The sequence below is a fragment of the Elephantulus edwardii genome, unplaced genomic scaffold (assembly GCF_000299155.1).
Source record: "Elephantulus edwardii isolate Elephantulus edwardi_28Jun2011 unplaced genomic scaffold, EleEdw1.0 scaffold00109, whole genome shotgun sequence".
In the NCBI taxonomy this organism is placed as follows: Eukaryota; Metazoa; Chordata; class Mammalia; order Macroscelidea; family Macroscelididae; genus Elephantulus; species Elephantulus edwardii.
In genome coordinates, this window is record NW_006399859.1 from 6,905,852 (window position 1) to 6,924,043 (window position 18,192).

Consider the following 18,192-nt stretch of genomic DNA (forward strand, 5'->3'; position numbering starts at 1 on the left):
GCTATCCTATCTGCTGTTCCTTTGGGCCCAGCAGCAAAGGCCCTTAGAGCTCACCAGAACCCCATCCTGTATTTTACAGATGAGAAAGCTGATCCACAGAGGCCATCTGGGGGACCAAGGTCAGCATCAGGGTGTCCTTTCTCCCCAGCAACAAGCTACTGTCATTAAAGAGGAGTGTCTGATGAAGACACACCCACCTTTCACACACCTCTTTGCAAGCTGTCCCCAAGGGCCCCCTCCTGACCCTTCACAGGTCCCAGAGAAAGCACTGGACCCTTCCCACATCTTTCCCTTCTTACAAGGAAGAAGGAAAGTCTCTCTTCTCTCTCCAGGAGGAAGTCCCAGAGGCAAGGCCCTCCATGCAAGCTGGCAGCCCAGCCCTATACCAACTGTGGCTGATTCAGACAGTGACCCTACAGGATAGAGAACTGCTCCAATGGGGTGTGAAGCTGAAATATTTACAGGAGCAGAGCACCAGGTCTTTTCTCCTGCTGAGCTGCTGGTGGGTTTGAACACTGAACCTTTCAGCTGGAAATCAAGTGCTTAGCCATTGTATCTCCTGAGGTACCAAGCTACTAAGGAGCCACAGGGCAATTTCCTCATTGGCCCTCTCCTCAGAGTAGCCTGAGATTGCTTCCTCTGCCTCTCTGTCTGACCTGGCCTCACTCAGGCTCTTCTGCAGCCCTCTCAGCTACAGAACCCCTGTGTTTGTGTGTGTCTGTGTAGGTGTTTGTGTGTGTGTGTGTGTTTTAGGCGCTCACTGTTTCCTTTCTCAAGCACAATTTAGAAGGCAGTTCTCTATCACATCTGTCTAATGGGGTAAAGGCACAAATGTGCAGGCACAGGTTCTCCTGAGCACTCTAACATACACACATGCTCGCTCATTCCACTACATCCTTCATCCACCCAAATATACACCACCACATTCACATAAATATGCACCATTTACTCGTGCACACAAACACACCCCTTCATACGCATACATACTGACATCAGAAACACATCACACACATACCAAATCGCTCACTCTCCAAGAGTCACCCTTTCTCGTTCCAGTAGGTGCACACATACACACACGCGCGCACACACCTCTCCAGTGTAAGCTCTTTGGGCGCCAGTTCTCCAATCCACCCCAGCCCTCGGGGAGGGAGAGGACACTGCTTTTCCTGCTCGCTCTTCTAAAGGGGTTGTCACTTACCCGCGCGTAGCGGGATGAGTAGGGGTCCTCAAACAGCGCCCAGATGCGCGGCTGCCAGCGGCGCCAGAAGCCACCCGTCCGTCCATCTGGAGAGTCGCTGAGGGCCAGGCGCTTGGTCATTTCCAGCTCGTCCTCGCCGTCCCCCGAGTCGCCGGGGCCGTCGGCGTCCGCGTCGTCAGCGCTGTTGTCCAGGGGAGCACCGCCAAAGCTGTCAAGCGCCTCCTCGGCGTCGCGGTGCTGGCGGTATGTCATCCAGCAGCAGGGTTCCACGTCCGTCTCGTCAATGCCCCAGAAGGCCAGTTCTTCCTCGTAGAGGGGCCCGCACACGTCGGCGGGGCAGTGCAGCTTGCCCGTGCGGTAGTAGTTCAGAATGTGCGCGAAGACGCCGGGGTGGCGGTCGAAGAAGAACTCGTCTGCGCGCGGGTCATAGTCGAAGTGACTGTGGGCGTCGGGCTCCGCCAGCCAGGCGAGCCGCGTGCCGGGCAGCGTGCGCAGCGTCGAGCGGTACGTCTGGTGGCGCGTGCCGCCCACGTTGATCACGATGCGCTCGCTCTCGTCCCCTTGGCCCATTGCGGCGCCCCCTTAGGCATGGCGCGGCCCAGCGACACCCATGGGAGCAGCCGCCAGGGGGAGTCGGTGCCGGGGAGGGGGGCGCGCAGCCTCCTCCCCCCTCCCCCCAGCCGTCGGGGGGGACAGAGGAACTTAGTTCTGGCCACCCCAACGAGCTACCCAAGTCCCTCGGGGCGCTTTCTGTTGGTCCAGGAGGATGCGCGGGATCCTAAGGGTCTCCAGGCGCTAGAGGTGGGAGGGAGCTGGTCCGGTTGCGAAGGAGGCAGAGAATGGAAGAAGGGAGGGGTTCGGCGCTCAGCAACAAGCCCCGGGAGGAGGAGAAGAGTAGGGGGGCCGGGTTCCCGTGCCCATCTCAGCGGGAAAATGGAGAAACCAACACAAAGGTTTTTTGGGGGGAAGGTCAGCTGCTCCCAACGCTAGACAGACCAGCCCCTGGAAGGGGGAGGGGAAGAGAGGGGACCAGGAAATCCACGCTCCGCTGTGTGGTGGTCGCCGCAGCGCGCTCTCGGCGCGGGGGAGATGGATGCTGGCTGCCTTCCTCCCTACGTGGCCGGGCTGCAGCTTCGGGCTCAGGGCGGGCACCGGCCCCCTCCCTCTCTCCTTGCCTGGCTGCCTGCTCCCCCCGGCGGCGGGCGCGCCTGCCCGCCCTCCTCGTTTCTTCTCCCCGCCTCCCGGAGGGATGGCGGGCCCCCTGGGTAGGGGCGCCCGGGGTGCCGCTAGGTGCGGCGGCCGCTGCGCGCTGCGCTGGGTATGTTTGGTTTGGAGCTGGATCTCAGGGCTGCGCTCCTACTCCAGCTTCGGCGGCGGTGCTGAAGGGACAGCTCCTGGGTTGGGGTTTTCCGATCTGGGTTCGGTCTGCGGAGCCGCGCGGGCAAGGGCTCCGGCGCAGAACCCTGCGTTCTGCGCCCCGCTTTGGGCAGACGGTTGGCGATGCCCAGAGGTGAGGGGCTGCGGCGGTCGGGCCCGAGAGGCGGGGGTGGCAGGTCGGGGTGCGGCGAGGCGAGGCTGGGGAGGCCAGGCGGGCTACACGCTGAGCGGCCGCCGCCGCGACGCTGCTGGTGACTAGCTGCTGCTCGGCTTGCTGGCTCGCTTCCTCGCTCGCGCGGTCCGCGTCCAGCCCGCCGCTCTCCGGACACAGGCTCTCGGCGCGCGCAGCCGCACTCGCCCCAAAGGGAGGCGCCGCGCTGGGTCCTAAAAAGCCCTGGTTCCGCGCCCCCCTCCCAGCCCTGCGAAGAGCTGGGCCTCCCTCAACCCAGGCTCTGGGGGCGTCCGCCTCGCACAGCTTCTGCTGCTCCCGGGAGACCCGCCAACGCTCCGCCCTCAGGAAGTGCCATCTGATGGGCGGGGGCTCCCAGAGACGTCTGGGCCTGTACCCCTGGGTCAGACGGAGGCGAGAAAGGCGTTAGCACACGCCCCTCTCTCCAAATCAGGGACTATCTGATCAGCAGGTGAGACAAGTTGCCCCTAACTACCGTCAGAGACACCCTGCCAATGACCAATACCGTCCGTTCTGGTAAACCTTTTAATACTTATTAGCCCTTCCCCAGCCTGGAGCTCCCATGACCCGTCTCTGTGGATCTTAAATGTCTTCCCAAATAGCAGTCCAAACACTGACCTCTACACCTTTCATTAACATTTTCAGACTCCTGTTAATTCCTTTTGTCCACTTATGCTGAGCCCTTCATAACTCCCAACTGACCCTAGTTTCTAGTAAGCCCCCACAGTGCCTCCCACAACCCTGCCACATTGATTAAGGCTAATTCTGGACCCTTAGGTACTGCTAAAGCAAAAGATATTCTGCTCTCAGAAATCATAGGCAGCAGCTGCGCCTGGTGTCCTTGGCCATTGCCACACCTTCCGCTTCCCCTCTGAGCTGATGTTGTGGTTGAGGGCTGGGTGGGAGTCGTTGCTTGCTGGGATACCTACAGCTTTACACAGACAGCCTGGGGGTAGGAGTTGCAGCAGACTTGTCTTTGCCCTAAAACTGTCCTGGCACCTGCTTGCTATTTACTTAGTTGGGCAATCACTGTTTTTTTACTCCTTACTTGTTCCAGGCTCTGTCCCAAGAACAGAGGCAAAAGAGATGAATCCGATTCAGGCCTTGTCCTCCAAAGGCTGCCAGTCCGATGGGCAGGTGGGCCTGGCTAGGGCTGGGAGGTCAGGCCCAGCTCCAGGAGCAGTTGTGCTGGGATAGAGACTTATTGATCCCAGTCCAGCCCAATCGAACACAGGCTGCCTGGGCAAAGGGCGATTTAATTAAGAAGACACAAGGCATTTATTTACCTGTTGGTGCTTGCTAACTGTGCAGACAGCTGTCCATCTACACAGTCCCACAGGCGTCACTGGGGGACTGGAGACTCAGCTTTGCCACAGACCTCTCTCTCCTCACTTGGCTGGGGAAATCCCAACCCAACCGCAGGTGAATCTGTGTGGTAGGGGGAAAAGGTTTGGAGAATTGGAGAACTATGAGTAGGGACAAATGATTGGGCAATGAATAGGGATTAGAAAGGACTAGGGGAGGGACAGAGAGGAGCAAAATTAGGGACAGAACTAGAGGCAGAGATGGACTGAGACAAAGTGAGGGCAGGATTCTGGGGCAAAGATGTAACCTTCTCACTCCCAGGACATTTCTACCGCCCGCTTAAAAGGATCTCTTTCTCCATCAATGAACGCATCCATTTCAGAATAATTAAAGGATCAAAATGCTTCCAGGTATCCCTTTCAACCACTACTTGTGAGAAGGTCTGGCTTATTTCAGCCTTGCCAGGGCCAAATTCAGATCCCCAGGACACAATCTCTCAGAGAGATCTTCTGGACCTAAGGAAATGGAGAGCCCAAGAGGAAGAGGAATACAAACACACTACACACACCCCCCCACACACACACACACACGCTGCTGGGAGAAACCAAGACAATAAGAGCCAAGGAAAAGGACTCCCCAAACCTTCCCTTCCAGCTGGATGCCCAATGTCTCTTCTTTCCCAGGATTTCAGGTGTGCTTTCTGCAACCCCAGGGACCGAGGGTTCCTCTTCTCTCTCCTGCAGGACCACGTGTGCTAAGAGTGTGATTCCCCAAACATCTCTATCCTGCTGCCTTCAACTTGCTTCAGACTCATAGTACCCCCCTGATTGAGTTTCTGAAGATGAAAATATTTATGGGAGGAGACTCCCCATCTTTCTCCCACAGAGGAACTGGTGAGTTAGAATTGTCAACCTTTCAGTTAGCAACCCAACCCCCTATGCTCTATATATCACCAGGGCTCCTTAACCATCTGTCTTTACAGCTCATTGCATTTCCGTGAAAGGTCTATCATCTCTTCTACGGCTTCTCCTTGTTTGCTTCCCCTGCCACCCCTCACCCCCCCAGTGCCTTAGCACACAGTGCTGCTGTCCCTAGATGCTATCAAGTCAACCACGACTCAGTCACAACACAGTGAACAAGAGATGGAAACCTTGCTGTATCCTGCACCATCCTCACAACCTTCACCATGTTCAAGCCCGTGGCTAGTCACTGTGTATTCCCATCTCATGGACGGTCTTCTTTTCTTTACTCTGCCTAACCCTTCACTTTTCCCAGCATTATGCCTTTCTCCAAGGATGGGAACCTTCTGACAACATCCCCAAAAGCAAAAGCCAGTGAAAGTAAGCTGCCCCATCCTTGCCTCTTAGGAGCACCCTGGTTGTACCGTAGTTAGTTCCTCACTAACTGAGGCTTGATTGTTTGAGGAATTCCAACAGAGAGGCTGGAGTCCCTGAGTCCCAGTGTCAAGAAATGGGGAAGGGGAATCTAGAACCTCTAACTGAGGCACAATCAAGGGAGGGGATTGTCTAAGGTCTCAGAGGGAGACAGTTCATCTAACTCAGAAAACTGCCCTGGCTGAGCCAGGATAGAAGCTAAAGATCTGGGTGGCAGGGAAAGCAGGTGGAGAAAGGAGAAAAGTAGGTAGATGGAAACACTGGGACCCTAATAGGAGGGAGGCTGGATGAGTAGGGGTGTTAGTTAAGCCTGGCCCTGGAGGGCCAAGAAGACCTGGAGTGAGCGAGCAGTCAATGAACAAGAGAGGGCCGTGGTCCTGAGGTGCCCAATGCTGCCCCATTTTAGGATTCTCACTTTAGTCCCTGATGCCATCTCCCAGCCCAGGCCCCACAGAATGTCCTCCCTCCTCTACCCCGAGCAGGGACAGAAAAGTCCCTTCTCTCACTCCCCCTTCACACTGCTAGAAGGCTGGCATTTTCAGAAAGCACAGAAAAAAGCGAAAGGGCAACAGAAAGGAAAAAAATCCCAGAGAAACAGAGGCGGGAGGAGAGGTTTCTGGCAAAGGCTTAACACCACCCACAACCACTGACCATAGACCCAGCTGAACCAAGGACCCCAACTCCTTTCTACTTCTGAGCAAGACTGCCTGTCCATAGGCACCCTGCCTCCCCTCTCACAGTCATGAACTGCTGTGGGTAGCATTAATCAGTGGTTGAAGACTTGTCCTGCCCCTAGTTAGTTCACCACTCTGTAGGGAAAAGATTCCTGTGAAGATTTACAGCCTTGGAATTTCTATGGGAAGGGCTCGACTCTGTCCCAGAGGTTCTCTATAAGCAGCCCCCTCCCCCAGTGGCATTGGCATTGCATCCCTCTTTTGTGTTTTCATTTGTTTATGTGTTAAATGGGAATAATGCCTATATCTGAGCATATCAGAGATGATGAGGATGGCACAGTTTAGGGCAAAGTTCTGATCTGGTGTTCACAGGGTTGCTAAGAGTCATGGTCAACTTGATTGCATCTACCAACCGACACACGCTTGGGGATATTAAGCACTCAGCTGCTGTCTGAAAATTGACAGTTCACACCTGTCCTGTCACAACAGAGAAATATGTAGCACTTTTTTCCCATAAAAATTCCCACCCAATCCAGATCCACTGTCATCAATTAGATTTGGTTTCATAGCTACCCTGTAGGGCAGAGCAGAACTACCCCATCGTGTTTCCAAGGCTGTAAGTATTTACAGGATCAGACTGCCACATCTTTTTCCATGGAGTAGACACTGGGTGTGAGCAACCATCCTTTTGGTGAGCTGTCAAATGCTTGAATCACCATGCCACCAGAGCTATTATATCAAGACTACAGCCTAGAAAACCTTCCAGGGCAATTCAACTCTGTCACATGGGAATTTTATGAGTCAGAATTGACTTGACAGCACCTAACAACAAAAACAGCATGTCTTTAACACCTCAGCCCTAGAATCCTCTCATTTACACGGGGGTGGGAGGTGCTGGGCTCTGGTGAGTTCTGCAGTCAAATTGACTAGAGCATGAGGTAAAGCTGAGAGTGGACTAGAAGAAGACGAAGAAAGCTCTGAAGCCAAGTTTGGCCTGTGTTGTCGCTCCTGGCACTTTGAGACCTTCGATCTGGTCCTGCTAGGCTCTGGAGCCGCCCCAAGTCCAGGTTGGCACAGCCTTCATATTGCTCTCCCAGGCAGCCAGGTTTGGCATTCCTGGTGGGTTGGAGTTCCATCTAGTGGCCATACTAGAAACGAAACAGATTGTGAGGGTAACAATAGCGGAGGTTCGGTGCTCTCTTCACAGACAAGACTTCTCTCCACCAGGGGGCAGGGAAGCATGGGCCTAAAGGGGCCTTAGCAGCAAATGAGCCTGACTCTGCTATCTAATCTGTGAGGGGGCTGCACTGGGCTCCTTCCAGCAGTTCCTGAGGGAAGGACTCCCATCTCTTTTAGGCCATGGACTGTCTGGAAAGGGACTGAAGTAAAAAATGCTCTGGAAATGTGGAGGTGTCTAGACCAGGATTTCTCCACTTCTCCACCATTAACTTTTTGGATAACTCTGCTGTGAAAGATTTTCTTTCCTGAGCATTGCAGGATGTTGAGCAGCATCCTGACCTCTATCCACTACATTCCAGGAGAAGTCTTCCCTAGTTTTCAGAAATAAGAGTGTCTGCAGATATCAACCAGTGTCTGCTGAAGGGTAAAAATCTCCTCCAATTAAGAACCACTTATCTAGTCTTTGGTTATGACTGAAGTTGAAAAACCATCATCCCAATTTAATCATTTGTATGTATGCGTACAGCAGCAAAATGCTACTTGAAATTTCCATGAGAATTTCAGCTTCAGTATTTTAACAGATAAGGTTATTGGCTTTTGGAATGACCACCAGGAAGAGGGAAGTTAGAGAGTCATTTGAGAAATGTGAAGGACCTACATTATAGTGAAAATAGTCTTGAAAAAGAAAATTGGAGAAGTCATATGTTTCTATTTAAAAATTTGCTACAAGACAAGAGTGATCAAGACTGTGGTGACAGAAGTCAGGCATAAAAGGTCATGTAATGTATGATTCCAGCCAAGTGAAATGTCTAGAAAAGACGGGAAATAGATTAGTAGCAGCTAGGAGCTAGCAGAAGGATCTTTAGTGGTGCAGTGGTTAAGCACCTGCTCTTAAGTGGCTTAAACAGATCTAGCCAAAAGGTAGACATACAAACCTGCTCCTGTAAAGATTATAGACTAGAAACCCCTATAAGGCAGTTGTAGTCTGCCATATAAGATCACTACAAGACAATCAACTCAGGGCACCTAACAACAGCAGCAGGGAGAGTGCTAGTGGGTGCAAGTCTTCTTTAGAAGGTACTGAAAATGTTTAGGAGTTAAACAGTGATGGAGAAAAGATTGAAACAGTCAATAACTTCACCTTACTTGAATCCACAATTAAAATCCTTGGTACCAGGAGTCAGGAGATCAGGGAATTCATTGCAGTTGGAGTCTGCAGTTAGGGACCTCTCCAAATGATTGTAGAGTAATGATGTTAGTCTGAGGACTAAGGTGTGTCTGATTCAGGCCATGATCTTTCCAACCACTTACTATGCATCTGAGAGCTGGACAATGAACAGGGATGACAGAAGAAGAATTGATGCCTTAGAGCTGTGGTGTTGGAGAAGAGCACTGCACATCCCATGGATAGCCAAAAGAGCACACAAATATGTCTTGGAGAGGGTGCAGCTGGAGTGCTCTTTGGAGGCAAGAATGATGAGACTTCGCCTCACATACTTTGGGCATGTTGCTAGAAGGGGCTATTCCTTGGGGAGGGACATGATGCTTGGAAGGGTGGAGGGTTGGTGAAGTAGAGGAAGAGCACCACTAAAGAACCTTCTATTAGCTCCTAGCTGTTACTAATCTATTTCCTGTCTTTTTTAGACCTTTCACTTGGCTGGAATCTCCAGGTGGATTGACATGGTGGTGACTGCTGCAATGGGCTCTAGTGTGTCAGGAAGTTTGAAGATGGTACAGGATAGGATATAGTTCAAATCTGTTATTCTTAGTGTTGCCATGTGTCAGACTCTATGCACTTAAAAACAGTACTTGTACAACCTTGTAAATATGGTATATGTTATTGAATTGTATACTTACTCAAAGAGCAATTGTTATGATATGTGAATTATGGGTCAAATTTTATGTTTTAAGTTGGTTTTAATCCAATAGTTCATTTATGTATTATGCCTTATAACATCAGTTGATCAATGCTTTCTATGACCATGTCTTCTCGAATCCTTACTGTACCTCACCTATCCCTTCACCTCAATCATCCACTAATCTCTGCTGCCTTAGTATTTCCTCCCTTCCCTTTCATTCCTCCTTCTTCCCTTCCCCTCCTCCCTGAAGCAATTATACATGTCTTGCTTCAAGTTAATTCAAGTAATATCCATATTGTTTGTGTGTCCGTTCTTTCCAGGTTGATCCTCCCTTCCCTTGATCCTTTATAGTGTTCATTGTGTGTACATTCTAAATTTTAAAAGAAAGATGGGATGGTTAACTGGAAAGCGATAAATAATTTGATCTTTGATTTATTATGGTCCAGATACTCCCCACCCTTTTTATAAAAAAAAGAACTGCAGCATCTTTCATTCTCTAAAATGTTTTAAGTGAATGACTTAAAAACATTTCAGAATAGGGACATGCCTTTTAATTACAGAGAGAAAGTCAATATCCAGATGGGCTAAGTCATGTTCCAACAGTTACCAAGACAGGCAGTGGCCCGACCAAGCCTGGGCACCAGGCAATTTCATAGGCTTTTACATCATCTGGGACTCCCTGCTACCTGGCACGTTCTGTATCAATTAAAACCTGCTGTCAGAATGTCTGGGGCTGGGGAAGGACTGCTAAGTCCACAAACATTACCCTATATTAAAAAAACAAAACAAAATATTGCTGCTGTTGTTAGGTGCCACCAAGTTGACTGTGATTCTTAGTGACCTTACAAACAACAGACTTTGCCCCGTCCTTTATCAGAGTTGTCAACCCACCGAGCTCAGTCAAGCTCCTTGCTGCTAACCTGCTATTTAACATCATCACGATCCCCATCTTGGCTTTCATCTTCCTCCTCATCCTTGCTGCTTTCCTCTTCTTGTTCTCTTTACTTGATTTTTCCACTTTTGCCTACCTTTCTTGCAATTATGAGAATGCATATTCTTTCATTGACTCCTCACATGACAATGGTTTTATGATAGTTTCCATTTAGACAGTGTCGAAAAATCAACTTTGTGTTTCCTTAAGCATAATTGATCAAAATTAATTTTGTGCTATTGATAATTTAGGGAGCTCTGGTAGCTTAGTGGTAGGAGTTGTGTTGTCAACCTGAAACCAGCCAGTCCCTCCTCGAGAGAAAGACGAATAATCTTCTCTCATGTGATTTACTGCTTCTGAAAACTCACTGGAGGGGTCAGCTATGTGTCTGTTCTGACTTGACAGGACATAAGAACAACAATGACACTGATAATTAAGAAGATTCTTTTAGACTCACAACTCTATTGGAAATATCATTTATTTTTATAGGATTGATGTAAAATTTGGGGAATTCTCAATCAAGCTTCTTTCATTTGTAGGATGCCAGACTTCAAGGCTCTTTTGAGTTTTCTAGTGGAATAATTAATCTTATGTATTTTTTCTATAGTTCCCTCCCCCTTTTATTTCCCTCATTGTGTATTGTTGAATCAGATCCAACTGGCACAGGAGGAGATTTTCCCTCCTTTTTCAGCAGAGCATCTGATGGATTTGAACCATCTGTCCTCAGGATTGCAGCACAGCTTCTTGCCATTAGCCCACCAGAGCTCCCTTAATCTTAAGTATTTTTTTTTAATCAACATGCTCAGTTTTGTCTATCAATGGCACTGTAAGTGATTTGTTAGAATGATTTGTTTATATTATCTTTGTTGATGTTGACATTTTATGCTAGATCAGGAAAAAAGTACAACTTTTTCAGTGTTTTCACATAATTTCTTTTTCTTCATTGAATTATCAAATAATACAAAAGTCTTTTGATAAATCTATTGAAAAATGTATATCTTTCTCTAGCTTTTTTATAAACTACTTTTTTGGCATTATCTATATATTCTTTCATTTTAGTTACAATTGGCTTTCCAATGTCAGAAACTTTTGTTTCCTTGTCTATCGTTATTGCTTCTATTCCATGTTCTTTTTGTTTTTAATCCAAATTTCTCTCAGTTCTTTAATAAAGAAATGTAATAATGACAAAAGAAAATATCCTCCATTTGTCCAGCTCAGGAATTGGTAATTAATGACATTTTTCACTAACATTTTCCAAAACACCTATCCAATTTAAAGTTCAGATGGTATATTGCAACCTTATCAAATGCAAAACCCTTTAAGAAGCAAAACAGTGGTGAATTTCTCATTATACATGTTGTATTATTAACACAATTTGGAAAGGAGAGCTTCCATTTTGAGTAGGCTGTTCAGAAAACTTAATTCCTCAACCCCAATGATATTGTCTAGATTTTTGCTTCATTCTTCTTACATCGGAAACCTTGTTTCTGCTTCTCTACGACATTTTTCAAGTTTGTGGTGCCAAAGGACAAACTTCTTAACACCTCCTCTGGCCCCTGTGACAGCCCTGTCATAAACTTGAGTGAGCTGGCACAGTGAGTTGTTGTTGTTGTAGTTGTTATGTGCCATCGAGTTGTTTGCGACTCATAACGACCCTATGTACAAGAGCCCTAAATGCCATTCTATCCTGTGCCAACCTCACTGTCTCAAACACACTCATTCCCACCACTCCACTCTCAGAATCGATCCATCTCATCAAGGGTCTTCCTCTCCTGTGCCGTCCCTCCACTCTCCCAAACATGATGTCCCTCTCCAACATGCCCAAAGTATGTCAGATGAAGCTTCAGAATCCTTGACTCCTGGGAACATTCTGGCTTCACCCTCTCCAAGACAAACCTGTTTGTTCTCCTAGCAGTCCATGGTATATTCAACACTCTTCTCCAGCACCACAACTCAAAGGCATCAATTCTCTTTCTATCATCCCTATTCACTGTCCAACTCTCCGATGCACAGTGAGTAGTAAGGGTTATCTCTGGAAGCCATTCCTGTTCTCGAATGACGACTGATAACTTCATTATGCACAGAAATTAACTACAAACAAATAGATTTTTCCATAACTCAAACTAAATGGATGTTGTTATGTGTGTCAAGTCAGAACCAGCTTATTCTCTAGTGGTTTTCAGAGGCTGTCAGTCACACAGGAAGAGATTACCCATCTTTCCCCAGCAGAGCAGTTGGTGGCATTCCTTTGGGTTGCCAGTGCAATGCCTTTTTACCAGATCTCCCTGTACCTTCAAATGTTGTTGTGTACCATTCAGCTGAGACAGATTCATGCGACAGTAAATCACACAGGAATTGACTGCCCATTTTTCTCCCATGGAGCAGCTAGCAGATTCAAACCACATGCCCTTACCTTCAAATTGTTGTTTTTGTTGTACTGTAGAGTAAGAACTGACCCATAGCTGGCAATCTGGTGGGTTTTCAGAGGCAGTCAGTTGCATGGGAGAAGATTGCCCATCCTTCTCCCCTTCAAATAGGATCCTAAAATACCCATAAATGCCATTCAATAAAAGGGTCTTCTTCTTCTTCTTTTTTTTCCTTCTGACCTTTCTTGGCCAGGCACTGGTCCCACCTGGTAACATGTCCAAACTGTGTGCGAAAGTCTCATCATCTTCACTTGAGCCAGTACTTTCCCCAAAACACATTTGTTTGTTCTTCTGGTAGTCCATTGTACAGTCAGTACACTTGGCCAACACCATATTTTTTATTATTCTTTGAGGAAGAGAGTGACCGGCTACAGGCTTGGATCTCAAAGTTCTTAGAACACTTGTGGTACCTGTTGCTCTACTTCCACACATCCTGTGTCTTAAGGCTCACTGCCATTGAGTTGGTTTCAAATCAGGCTTCTAGGGCTGTAAATTGTCATGGAAGGAGACTTCATCTGTCTCCCAAGGAGCCACTGGTGGAGTCACGCTTCGAAGCCTTCAGCAACACAAGCTCACATAGTGAACTACAGGCTAGGTCACCAGAGTAAGAATTAGGTTTCTGTCACTTGCAACCAGAAATATCTTGAACTAATTGTCTCCATCTTGGCTTCTTTTCTTGACGACCCTGTCTCTGTAATGACACCACTGGCTACTTAGAGGTAAACTGAGGTCTGAAGCTATGATTGGCTCCTCTTTTTCTCCTGTAAGGATGTCATACACTGTTATACAAGATGTTCACTGAACAAGGACACTGAAGTCTAGCATGCCTCCCTACGAACACTGATGCAGGGCTTTGTTCCTGACAATCTCATTTTTCTAGTTGCACACGTGCACCCTGTAGGATCCTGGGATCTTCTTCATATATAGAGTTAGAAGCTCTTCTCTTTGCAAAAAAACCATTCCTATTCTAGGAATCCTCTCTAGACCTGGTTTAACTAATTCTCATTCCCCACAATCACCTCTCATTGCACCCGTACCTTTCTGTATAACACTCTCACAGTTTATAATAATGCACTTATTCATCTGGTTATTTGTCTAATGGCTATTTCACCACTGAATTTTAAGCTCTGTAAGGGCCAGGACTCCATGGTCTCTACTGTGCTGTTAACATCTACACTTTGTTTGGTATGTTGGTCTCCAATCCTCTGCCTTCTCTCTATTCCCACTCCAGCTCAGACCATGCCATATCTTCTTAGAGCAGCCCCTGTATCTTCCCAATAGGTCAAGTTGTAATTCATTCTACAAGCCCCAGATGGCCTTCCAAAAGACAAGTTATTTGCATCCTTCCATTGTTTAGAGTCCTCTATTGTCCTTGAGTCAAAATGGGAGCCTCTTCATGGGGTTCACTGTGGCCCCACCTCTGCCTTTTCCCCACCCCACATCACCTCTGGCCTTCCTTGTGAGCATTTTTGGTTCCATGAAGTCACTGTTTTCTATCAATTTTGCATCTTTGTATGTGTTGCTTCCTCAGTTTGAAGCCCCTTTCTTTGTCCCCGTTACCTGTCTAACTCTCTCAAGGGTCTTCTCAGAATTCACCTCCTTAACTCTACCTCCTCCAAACAGGGGAGCCCTTTCACACAACTCCTGTTGTGTTCCTCTGTACATTCACTCCCAGTACAGCCCTTAATCAATTGTGATGTAATACGCTGTCTACAAGTCTGACTGTACCCTCCCTGCCAAATGTCTGCTTCCCAAGGGCAACAACTGGTTCCAATGGTCCCTTTTGGCCCGGCACAGGACCTGGCATCTACTGAATGAATACATTAATAAATGAGCCCCAAGGGGGTCTCAGAGGAGCAGAAAAGATCCCAAAGGGAGTCTGGGGAAGCAGCCAGCAGATGAACTGAAGATCCTCAGTAACAGAGCAGCTCTGGGATATTCCTTAGGGATCTTGTGTTGGGGAGAGCAGAGGCGGCTGAACAGATCTTCAGACATGTGATGAGGCCCTTCCTTCTGGAATTGCTTCTTGCCTGTGTCCTCCACTTGATGAACAGAGCCCTTGGAAATGGGACTGTAGGAAAAAGAGTCTATAGAGATGGGATGTGTCAGTAGAGTCCAGTATCTTGCTGGCAGGAGAGGTAGAGAGGGAGTGTGTGTGTGTGTGTGTGTGTGTGTGTGTGTGTGTGTGTGCTCTCCCTGCAGGGGTGCATGGGTCTATTGGCATTTTGCTTATGTTGGGAAGACAGCTCAAATGAAATCTCCTCCAGGAAGCCCTTCTCAGTACCCTGGCTAAATAAATGACTCCCTCCTTTCCTCTCAGAGATTTTGTGTCCTGATGGAACATTTGATCAGCCCTGTGGTTGATGCTAGTTTACATGTGTGCCTCCTCAGAGTTTCTGAACTCTGTTCCTTTCATGAGCTCTCAGACAGTGCTGAGGAAAAAGTGAGTGCTGGGTGGTGTCTTCTGGACCTGTCAGGACTTCTCTGCTGTCTCTTTGTGATGACACCTGTTACTAAGAGCCTGTGGACTATCTTACAGCTTAGAATGTTCCTTCAGATGCATTTCATTTGTTTGTCCTGGTGCTGGAACACTGGATCACACTCTCTGTACCAATAAGGATTCATAGTGCATCTGGGTCCATGGTCCTTGTGGACATGGCACTTGGGTGCACTCTGTCTATGGAAGGGCCCTGATTCTCAACCTTGCAGTCACTTGAGAATCAGCTAGGGAGCTTTAAAAAAATACCGTTTTCCCAGGTACAAACATTAAGTCAGAACCTCCAGGGAGAGGAGTCAGCCATGGATGTTTTCAGAAACCACTCAGAAAAATCGGGTGTGCATTCCATCATAAGAACCATTAACCTGTGTGCAGTCAAGCCATGGTCAGAGGACTCTCCCCCGATGTTGGCGTCTTAGTTCTACCCTTCTTGCCTCCAGGGTAGCCGACTTCCTACTTGCAACCCGCTCGCCGCCTACAGGGGTCGCTGCGGGACAGTTGCCCAGTTTGCGGATTTTCAAGATCCCAGCATCTTCCCCAGGGAAAGCCAGAGCCACCTTCGTATAAATAGCGTCTTTATTTCAAACACCTGAGCGGGCGCCCGCGGTCCGTCCGCCATATAAACATAAAAAGTCCCTGTCGCACCGCACACCATGCCTCAGAGATAAATACCGCCCTAGGGGCTCCTACTCCGGCAAAGCAACTCTTATTTACAGGAATAGATTACAAAAGTATTACAAAAAGTGGTCCTGAACCTGGGAGGAGGGGAAGGGGAAGGTTCTGGTTACACCTGTTACAGTTGGGACGGGAGCGCATCGCGCGGGCCTTGGGAAAGGGTAGACGTCTGGGAGCCCCAGGAAGCAAACCTCGCGCCCCCGTCGGCGTCCCAGGTGGGGCTGGGTTTGCGCGAGTCCCATCCCGCCATTGGGTTGGGGTGAGGAAGACAACGGGCCTGACCCTTGAAAGATCAGCTCTGGCCCACCAAGAGCTCTGAACCGCCATCGCCGCGGAGTTCAGGGAAGTGCTGTTTGAAAAACACCAATTGTGTCCTTGCCTTATGAGACAGAGGGGCGGAAACACACTCCAGTTTTCCCGCCTCTCCCACCTCGGGAGGGGTCGCTTTACAAGCGCGCTCTGGGGAGGGGTTGGCACGTAAGCTCAATGTTTTGGACGTGAGGGACCCAGGGGCACCATCCCTCTAGGGGGAGGACTGCAGCGACCTCCCCCTCAAAGCACCTGGTAGATCCGATTGGGGTTCGCGCCCGCGGGACACTGCGCGGCGCCCTCTCGGGGAGGGGTGGTGGCACTTGGCGCGCCCTCGCTGGGGGCAGCAGCGTCTGGCGCGCGGGAGGGCGACTCCGGGGGCGCATCGGTCAGCAGGAGCGCGGGCGCCGCAGGGCTCTCGGTGGAGATGCGCTCCACGATGCTGGACAGGCAGTCGAGGCTCGACACGGCTGCACTCTTCCCGGGTCTGACTTCTGCGCAGGGAGGGGCGAATTAGTGCGGTCGAGGGGGCCACGTCTCCCACCCGGGGCGAGGGGTGGTCCAGTGCTTGGGGGAATTCTGGATTCTTGAAAAAGTGCAAGTTAAGGGAGGAAGGCGACACTGTACCCGGTTGGGAGGAGGGGGCGATATTGCGTCAGGGGAGAGGGATTCCCAGAACAGAAGCCCCACTGCTACGAGGGGAGGTAGGAAGGAGGAGTGCGCGCGAAAAGAAGTCGCATACTCACCGCTGGGCGCCTCGCTGTAGTAGGAGCCGTCGTAGCAGTTCCGCCCCCGGGAGCCGCTTGGGGGACCACTGTAGTCCATCTGCAAACGAGGAGGACACACGCACCATTAGACGCACTGTACCGCGCCTGATCCGAGCGCCACGCCTAACAGCCACCCTCATCCCAACTTTCCAACTCCCAGCCGCAAGTGCCAGGACCAGATCTGCCCTAGTAGAGGGCAAGGGTGGGCAGGGGCCAAGATCTGTAGGATGCCAGGCCAAACCGAGGGCGGAGGGTTACCTAGAGGCACAGACCGGCTGTTTGGAGGCAGCATTAGTGGAGTAAAGCAGATCTTCGTATCAGCACGGCAGTGTTCTAATGCACTTTCAACCAAGCTGATTGCATTTCCTCCCTGTGCCCCACTACCTTGCTTGGGTTACACGGCACGGAGGTTCTACTCTTGGGAAAGATCTCCTCCCAATACCCCCACCTGGAAGGCTAGCTCCCTGCCCTTGGAGCGCGTCCCATATGTACCCAGCGTTGCCTTCACCTCCCCTGCTCCTGGCTCCAGGGCTTACCATGCCGTCGGAGCAGTTGGAGCGCGGGCTGGATGCATCTGAGTCGCCGCTGTAATGTTCGCCCCCGCGGCCCGGGGGTAACGGGCCCGGAGCGTAGAAGGCGGTGGCGGCGCCAGGGGGCGCGGCGTCCTGATCGCGCAGAAGCGCCTGGAGGCCCTCGATGTAGCGGATGGCGTTACGCAGGATCTCCACCTTAGGCAACCTCTGGTTCGGGTTGCTCGACGTGCAGCGCTTGAGTGTCTCAAAGGCCTCATTGACTTTGCTCAGGCGGCGCCGTTCGCGCATGGTAGCGGCCTTGCGGCGGTCGGCATTGGTGGTCTTGCGTTTGCACGCCTTGCAGGCCCACAGTAAGCAGCGCCCCGCCTGATGGTGCCCGCTGGGCGCTCGCACATGCTCGTCCTCGCGCGCACTGGGCGCCGGGTGCACCACTGCAGGGAAGTGAGGGTGCTCCTCTGGCTTCAGGAGTGCGCCCACGTGCACAAGGCGCGGGTCCAGGTCCTCGAAGAAGCGCAGGTCTGGCGAGTCGAAACATGGGTCGTCATAGAAGTCATCGGCAGTGGTGAAAGAGCAGAGAGAGCCGTCGGGGCCCGTCAAGTCCACGTCGCGCAGTGGCGGCGACAGAAGCTCCATGTCCCTGCTGGGAGCCGTGCAGTCACTGTCTCACTCAACTCACAGGGCAGGTTGCTGGTAACTTTCAGACTCTGGAGTCTCAGTCGCAGGAAGGCAAAATGCTAGAAGTCTCAACGCCCACTCAACTGTCCTCCACCCCGCCTTGAACGGTCTGACCTGATGTGTCTCAAGGAAAGCAGCGGCAGCGCCCTAGGGTTCCCCCACCCCAAGCTGCGCGCCAAGCGCCTGGGGCTATTTATCCGGTA

General features: G+C 50.3%; 2 protein-coding genes across 2 annotated transcripts in view; both read right to left on the reverse strand.

The window, feature by feature from the left end:
* The window catches only part of KCNC1 (potassium voltage-gated channel, Shaw-related subfamily, member 1), a 76,560-nt gene extending 74,737 nt beyond the window's left edge, over nucleotides 1-1,823 (reverse strand). Inside the window, exon 1 of the mRNA XM_006892032.1 lies at nucleotides 1,199-1,823. Within this exon, the coding sequence (XP_006892094.1) occupies nucleotides 1,199-1,768 (570 nt within the window). The 5' untranslated portion in view covers nucleotides 1,769-1,823. The remainder of the gene's footprint in view (nucleotides 1-1,198) is intronic.
* A 14,434-nt stretch (nucleotides 1,824-16,257) lies between these two features.
* On the reverse strand, nucleotides 16,258-17,947 carry MYOD1 (myogenic differentiation 1). The gene is made up of 3 exons (XM_006892033.1): nucleotides 17,318-17,947; nucleotides 16,761-16,839; nucleotides 16,258-16,508 (listed from the first exon to the last, which is right to left on the reverse strand). The coding sequence occupies exons 1-3, from the start codon at nucleotides 17,945-17,947 to the stop codon at nucleotides 16,258-16,260; spliced, it is 960 nt and encodes a 319-aa protein (XP_006892095.1).
* Nucleotides 17,948-18,192: the final 245 nt, after the last annotated feature.